The sequence below is a fragment of the Syngnathus scovelli genome, chromosome 18 (assembly GCF_024217435.2).
Source record: "Syngnathus scovelli strain Florida chromosome 18, RoL_Ssco_1.2, whole genome shotgun sequence".
Lineage (NCBI taxonomy): Eukaryota > Metazoa > Chordata > Actinopteri > Syngnathiformes > Syngnathidae > Syngnathus > Syngnathus scovelli.
In genome coordinates, this window is record NC_090864.1 from 5,710,874 (window position 1) to 5,718,056 (window position 7,183).

The 7,183-nt window shown below is 52.9% G+C and overlaps 3 protein-coding genes across 4 annotated transcripts; 1 reads left to right on the forward strand and 2 right to left on the reverse strand.

Annotated features, from left to right (window-relative positions):
* The first annotated feature begins 87 nt into the window (after positions 1 to 87).
* cavin4b (caveolae associated protein 4b) lies at positions 88 to 2,018 on the forward strand. Its single transcript, XM_049750015.2, has 2 exons — positions 88 to 713; positions 1,306 to 2,018. Exons 1-2 carry the CDS (start codon positions 357 to 359, stop codon positions 1,795 to 1,797), a joined length of 849 nt encoding a protein of 282 aa, XP_049605972.1. The 5' UTR covers positions 88 to 356; the 3' UTR covers positions 1,798 to 2,018.
* On the reverse strand, positions 2,016 to 4,134 carry hus1 (HUS1 checkpoint clamp component). Of its 2 annotated transcripts, none has more exons than XM_049750012.2 (8): positions 3,943 to 4,134; positions 3,585 to 3,712; positions 3,309 to 3,485; positions 3,111 to 3,218; positions 2,954 to 3,028; positions 2,782 to 2,881; positions 2,559 to 2,698; positions 2,016 to 2,487 (listed from the first exon to the last, which is right to left on the reverse strand). In XM_049750012.2, the coding sequence occupies exons 1-8, from the start codon at positions 3,992 to 3,994 to the stop codon at positions 2,311 to 2,313; spliced, it is 957 nt and encodes a 318-aa protein (XP_049605969.1). In that variant the 5' UTR covers positions 3,995 to 4,134; the 3' UTR covers positions 2,016 to 2,310. The 2 variants fall into 2 exon arrangements, with proteins under 2 accessions (XP_049605969.1, XP_049605970.1); XM_049750013.2 differs by having other exon boundaries at positions 2,582 to 2,698; positions 3,943 to 4,132.
* Positions 4,135 to 4,464: 330 nt separating this feature from the next.
* On the reverse strand, positions 4,465 to 6,847 carry dipk1c (divergent protein kinase domain 1C). The gene is made up of 8 exons (XM_049748741.2): positions 6,584 to 6,847; positions 6,093 to 6,296; positions 5,971 to 6,027; positions 5,719 to 5,888; positions 5,347 to 5,647; positions 5,059 to 5,223; positions 4,854 to 4,928; positions 4,465 to 4,776 (listed from the first exon to the last, which is right to left on the reverse strand). Exons 1-8 carry the CDS (start codon positions 6,845 to 6,847, stop codon positions 4,633 to 4,635), a joined length of 1,380 nt encoding a protein of 459 aa, XP_049604698.2. The 3' UTR covers positions 4,465 to 4,632.
* Between the last annotated feature and the right edge of the window lie 336 nt (positions 6,848 to 7,183).

Consider the following 7,183-nt stretch of genomic DNA (forward strand, 5'->3'; position numbering starts at 1 on the left):
AAAACACGGAAGAAAACATTGGGCAAATTGCCGAGGCCATGTCAAAAAGCTAGTGACATTCAAGTCAGTGCCACGTTTGTGATGGATTGCTGCTTTTTGACCAGGTGGTGAAAGCCAGTTTACTGATTAAGAAAAAAACTTTTCTAGTCTTTAACCAGAGCAAAAATGTATCAAGCACAACCTCATCCCTCTTGTTTGAAAGCCGACTTTGTCATTTCCTGTTCTGTTCTTAGATTTGCCCCCCCTCCCACCTACTTAACCCCCCTCGGGTGGAGTCTGCCAGCACGCGTCTGTCCCACTGCTCTTCCCCGTCTTCTCCTCTTGCCAGTTTGCGACTGCGAGCGAGCAGAGGCAGGATGGCGGACAGCTCGGTGTGTGGCGGCGGGGAGGACACGGCGGTCGTGACGTCTCTGCTAGAGCGTGTTGCCGGTCTGATGGAGGGCGTGCAGGCGACGCAGCAGCGCATGGAGGAGCGACAGCTGGAGGTGGAGAGCGCCGTCCGTGCCATCCAGGCCAGCGTGGCCAAATTGGCCGCTGAGCAGTCCGGCGCCGTCGGCGGCCTGGAGAAACTCCTGGAGAAGACCTGTAAGGTCAGCAGGCACATCAAGGACGTGCGCGTGCGCTTGGAGAACCAGAATCTGCGCGTAAAGAAGGTGGAGGCCACGCAGGGGGACCTCCTGGCCAAGAACAAGTTCCGAGTGGTCATCTACCAGGTGAGCGACAAGGGGGCGGCATTGCTCAACATTCGTAAGCGAGTCAAAGTTTCCTTAAGCTTTATAGTGAATTTTGGCCTTTTGCCATCATGACAAACAATGGCACATAGAGGCAAACAAGCCAACGTGCCTAATGAATCGTCTCAACGTGGGCGGAAGCGCACGAGTCGAAGAGAAGACCTCGCGGGTCAGAGGTGGTCCAATGGCCTGCTGACCCCTCGCATGAAGCGTCGTCATCCATGCTAAGAAAAAATGTCTTATGCGCTCAGTTCGCTGGCAGCACAGCAGTAACCCGATCGCAACGTGCGATATGTTTAGCCGCCCGCCGCAGCGCGCTGAGCTCTGCCAACAGCTGCTGCTCGCTATTTAGGGAGGCGGGATCAAGAAGGTGCGCACGTCACCTGACACGCCAGCGTCTCCAATTTAAGCTCAAACTTGTTTTAAAAAGCCCAAAACAAGTTTGGGTTTAAATCGCAAACCTCATTGCAATCTCCAAGAGGATTTGCTGAAAGTGTGCAATTTTTTTTTTTTTTTTTTTAAATAAATGACTAGGTAAAGTTATTTTTAAAGTGTTCTCATTGTGACGTTTCAGGGCGAGCAGGAAGTGCGAGCTGCAACGCCCGGCAACGACGCAGGCGATGAGGAGTCAAACAAGTTGGAACTTCCTCCGGATTCGGACGAGGAGTACATGGTGGTGGAGGAGGCTGACTCGGCGGCAGCACGTCCCAAGAAGAAGACAGGCCTGACGCGCATGGAGAGTCTGAAGGCCACCTTCTCGCGGGACAACATGAGTCGGACGCGAGACAGCCTGGGCAGCAAAGTCAACAAATTAGGCGAGCGCATCGTGACGGCCGAGCGGCGCCAGAAGATCCGCCAGTCGGGCGAGCGCATCAAGGAGACCCTGGCCAAGAACGTCCTGAAGAAAGAGAGGACTGTGGCCGAGGGCCAGGAGGGGGCCGACCCTGCCGCCGATGGGGGCGCCGCCGCCGCACCCGTGCCGCCGCCCAAGGGCCGGCGGGGCGTCCCGGATGAGCCACGCCCGGAAGGCGAGGTGCACGTGTACGACATGAAGCAGCTGTCGTAGCGCCCACCCGCCGGCCGGCCAAGGATGCCTTGGGCAGAAGAGCTCATGCTGGACAGTCTTTATAGCCAATCAGCTTGCGTGTTGACATTGATGAGAACTCTTTTATGTTTTGCATGTAGGGGACCGGGAACAAGATGGCGGCGGCGTTTGCTTGGTGTAGTGACTTGAGTTGAGCGAGAATGTGATTTTGGCAAATAAATTGCACCCGCAAGCAACAATGAGCTCAACTTGTTTTGGCTTTTATTGACCTTTCATCACTATGTCTTCTCAGCGTTAGCATGGCGCTAAAGCTAGCCACGGAATCACCAAACAACCCAACTGACAGAGACAGGCAAACAACTTTTTTCATTTCAACTTTTCCACATAAAGACAATTTGGGAAAAACAGCAGCTAATAATGCAGTAGTACGGAAAATGGACGGGAAGATACGACACTAAGTTGGGGGTGGGACTTGGTGACTGCGTATGCATCCATCTTACATAAAAAGCAACTTGGAAGTGAGACAAGTTGCGTTCATGTGGTCCTACCTGCTGAGGACGCTGATGTTGCGACGTACGTTTTGGTGCCCTCAAAGGGTTTCAATTTGTCGAAGTTGTTTTTTCGTCGGCTAGGCCACACCGGGAATGAAGTACTGCAGAGACACGTCCTGGTGGAGCAGGTAGAGGTGGAGCACCCTCTGGTGGACGATGTCTGCGGGACAGACAACGTGCCCGTTGTGACTGTGCAGGTGCCATCGAGGCAAACAAAATGACAACACTTACGCTCGGATGATGGCTGCACTTACTGCATATGGCTTTGCTGGGGTTGACCTGCTGACCCATCAGGAACTGCTGCAGCTTCCTGATGTCCACGCGCACCTGTGCCATGGCGTCGACGTCCCAAGACCGCCGCGATGCGTCGTCTTGGGAGGCACCGTCACATGCCGGGCCAAGAAAGGAAAGTCGGGTCAGGTGACCTCAGATGGAGTCCCATTGACAATTTTACCCCATTGAGGATTTCCCAGGTCTCTGAAGTGAGTGGTGACGGACACAAGGTCCGTCTCGATCTTCAGGGTCATCTCGCCGCTCAGGTTAGCCTCCACCTCCTGACGCGGACAAACAGGCTCAGTAAGAAAGCCGTTGGGTGCAGCAGTAGTGCTGATGTTCTTCCTTCGCACCAGGAAGTTGGAGAGGTTCTTCATCCTGTCCACCACGTTCTTCAAGGTCTTGAAAGGCGGCAGGAAGATGCTCACCTGACAAACACGTCATGCCACATCACACAGGACTCCAACGTCAACAAGCGCGCAAACCAATGGCGGTCGGGCGCACACTTACATCAAAGTTGGGAACATTGGGCTCTTTGAACTCGTGCCACAGGCGTCGAGGGACGACGTTTACGGGGACGTCGTGGGTCACTACGCGGCTGATGCTGGACATGGTTGGCTGCATGGGGGGAAGTCACGGTGTCACTGCGTTATGATATCACTGCTTGTGGCTAATGCGGAGCACCCTCGTAACATTTTGTTGACTGACCAGCTCAGCGATGATGGTGAGGCAAGGGCAATGCTTGTTGGTCAGCTTGACTTTGACACTTTTGGCACTGTGGACGGTCTTGAGCGCACGGAAGACGTTCTCCGGTGTCAACTCCAGACAAATTTCGTTGTCCTGGGAAGTCAGGCCCTCCATCTGGTACTCCTCAAAGATAGTGGTCTGCGGGGAGGGCGACGCACAGGTGAAAAATAACACGACAGTGGGATGGGGGGGGGGGGGGGGGGGGGGGGGGGGGGGGGGGCGGAGGGTTGCAGCTACCTGAGCCAGCTCGCACCACATGGCCACGCCTCCGTTTGCTACTGTGCCGCAGAGGATGAAAAAAAGATGATCGGGCGTCAAACGCAGTACGCATGTCTTGGTCAACTTGGAAATGGTGCTCACCACTCCTGCAAAATCGAAACATCATTTTCTATTGCTTAACAGAGTCGTCAATTTTCATCTGAGCTTGCAAACCACTCATGACCAAACCCAGAAACAGGTTTGCGTTTTCATAGGTATTAATTGTACATGCAGAATAAAGTAGACTGTAACACACCTCAGTCGGGGTCAAATGTCAAATACATGCGACTCCGATAAGAAGCAAACGAGCAATCGCTTCGAATAGAATGTTTCTTACGAGTGAAATGGTGGAGACAAGCCACGTCGACAATCTTCCCACGAAACTTCATGTCATGTTCACAAAGTCAAATTCAACCAGCGAAAACGTTAACAAAGTGAAGGGACACGATTTACTCCGTCAAGTTGCTTAAGCTTCCCGCCCCCTTCGTTTTTTGGTCCGTCCGCCTCAAAGCTCCGCCGGAAACGGAAACAGTAGCTGAGCGCTACACAGTAGCCCGTCCGACACAATACCAACACGGAAAATATAATAATAATAATAATAATAATAATAATAATAATAATAATAATAATAATAATAATAATAATAATAATAATAATAATAATAATAATAATAATAATAATAATAATAAATAAATAAATAAAAATAATGTTGTCACGCCGCCACAGCGTTATTTTACTTCACTTCATAATTAATTCACTTATTTTTCCATTTCATTTCAAGTTCAAGTTTCATGAACAATACGAATCACATGCTGTGTTAAAGTTTTTTTTTAAGAGTCGAATGCAATGTGAAACACAATGTGACTCATCCTTAATGTTTATTGTACTCTGCATGCAGTCAAGCAGTTTCCACCAGCATGTAAAACATCATTCCAGGTGTCAAAAGTTCAAGGTCTTTCTTTAGAAGTTCTCTTGGGGTCCTTGCTGCCGTTTTTGTATGTTTTGTATGTTTTTTGCTATCCTCCCGTCATTTGTCTTGCGCTCCTCCCTCGTGAAGGAGGCGGCTCAGGACATTGAGGAGGCGCCCATGGGCATCACGCCCTGCTCCTCTCCCTCGTTTGATCGCGTCACCTGACTCAGAGCATTCTTGCACCGCCCTCTGCAGCTCCACCTGCCCCAAGACGGAAGAAAAACATACTGAGTGAGAAGATGTTAACAAGGAGAAGGAGGAGAAGAAGCACAACTCACCTGTAGGGGGAGCCCCGCTTTGGCGCCGAGCAACGTGGGAGAAAACCACAGCCTGAAGATCTTCTGGCAGATTACCTGATCAACGACGACAACAAGCGCAATATTGCTGATGGATCCGTGCTGCTCTTAACAATGGTTTCCATTCCGTTCCAATTTCATCAAGATAATGTGACGAGCAATTGATGTCGGATGGGCGATTGGTGACCTGCAGGTTGGTGTTGATCCGCTGTCGGCGGCAGCGTCGCGTGCCGAGGTCGCACGACGACATGCAGTCAAAGAAACTGCAGTCGTCGTCGCCGCTGCACTTGTGGTCCAGGATCTCCTCCATCTTGGGCTGGAAGAAGGCCATGTCCACGTCAATGGCCACCACCTGATCACATGACACAGCAAAAAAAGACTCAGAGCGCGTCATTAAACGTGCAGACTAGCGTGTACAAATTCTTTTCAGCAATTGCACAAGAAGAAGAAGAAGACGAGGAAGAAGAATGCTGACTGTGAGATCCTTCCTGATGGCAAAGTTCTCGGGCTTGACGTCACACAAATGGACTTTGTGTGTGAAGTCGCGGTCAAAGTGTTGCACCATGTCCAGGAAGCTGAGCGCAATGCGGTGGACCTTGTGGCGAACAGCCCACATCCCCCTCCGGTCCGGGCCGCCGACCCCCGCCGCCAGTTCCTGATCCAGGGAGAAGATGTTCTGGTCCCAGGCGTGGCCGGCTGACAGTGACTCCACGGCGTAGAAGTGCCCGCATGAGCCCAACACCTTGGACACATGCGCGCTCAGGTCCTGCAGAACTCTAGACCGAGAGAGATGAGAAAGTTCAAAAGTTGGGCAGGCGGGCGGCCATGGCTTGCAGCGGCGGAGCACCTAAGGAAGGTGTACTCGTCCTGCTGCAGCAGCGACCACAAGGATGTCAGCTCGCCTCTGGAGTAACTCTTGTCAGTGGAGCGCAGATTGACCAGAGAACTGGCTCCTTCCTCTCCTTTGATGTCATCGTCCTCCTCCTGCTGCTCGGCCAGACCCAGCCAGCTACGCACCTGAGCGTTGAGTCAACATTCGCAGATTTGCCTTTTTTTTTTCTTTTCTTGTTCTAAAGTACTGCTGGTGCGGTCCACGTACCGCCATCGTGGCGGAGAGGAGGACGTCCATAGGAGACGTGTCCTCTGTGGTGTCCTGCTGCCAGAAGACAATAAGCGGACACCTTTAGCTTTGTAGACCCCGTCCTCGCTTTCTTGTCCTACCCGGTAGCCGAGAACTCCGAGGGGCTGGTAGGAGGACAGGTTCTCCAGCTTGGACTTGAGTATGACGGGCCGTCCCCTCCAGTGGACCTCCATCACCTTCTTGCCGCTGCGGTAGTGGAGGCAATGCTTGTACTCCACTAGACCGCGAACGCACAGGTCGGCGCACAAGTTGCCCGTGGCCGAGCCCGCTGCAAAGTCAGCACACTGGAGAAGAAGGAGAGCAGAGAAGCATGACGGTGTTCCAGCCGAAATACGGAACTGATTGTTTTCTGAGCCCTTCCCGGTGGTCCCGACGGGGTCTGCCGCACTCCGTCAATGGGAGGCAGAAATATGGAAGGCATTAAGGGCACGCTGAGAACTCCATAAATAGTCTGGAATGTCAAAGACGTGCAGGGACACAGCAGAGGAAGCCGCAGCTGCTGCTCGTGCGCCCTAATTCATCTTTTCTCGTGAAGGATGTGCAAGCAAAGGCGTCCGTCGGCAGGACTCACCAGGTGGCGCAGGATCGCCTTACTGGCGGCGTCGGTGCAGCCATCGGACGGGAGGTCGGTGCGGAGCAGTGGCGGGAGGTGGCCGACCAGCAGCCAGGATGCCGAGCATGCCAGCAGCAGCGCCAAGGTCACGCGCCGGCGACCTACGCCAAACATCACGGATTCCCGATGGCGCTTTTTCCGCTCTGCAAGAGGGAGGAGAGCCCCGGTCAGAAAATGGAAAAGGAAAACTTGGCCAGACTCGAGCTCGTGTTCAGGAACCATGCGCAAGGCCTCTGGCTCGACGACTTGAACATCTTTGGCGTCATCGCTTTTGGAGATGATCAACTGGGACGGGGAGGTTCTGCAACTCAGTCAGGATCCCCCTGGAAGACAAATGATGACCGGGAAACGTGTGCTTCCCTTCCAGTGATCCGTGACCCCCGCTGAGGTAATCCGCGACCTGAGGGTTGGTCTTCACCAACATCCCCCAAAGGACCCTTTGAGTTTGCTTGTCATCAAGCCAAATGGGGAGCGGAAAAAGTTGCCTAGCGCACCAAGTGATGTATTCCGGCTTAAAGAGGAGTTGGGACATTCCACATTTTGCTCTGGTCGGGAAAG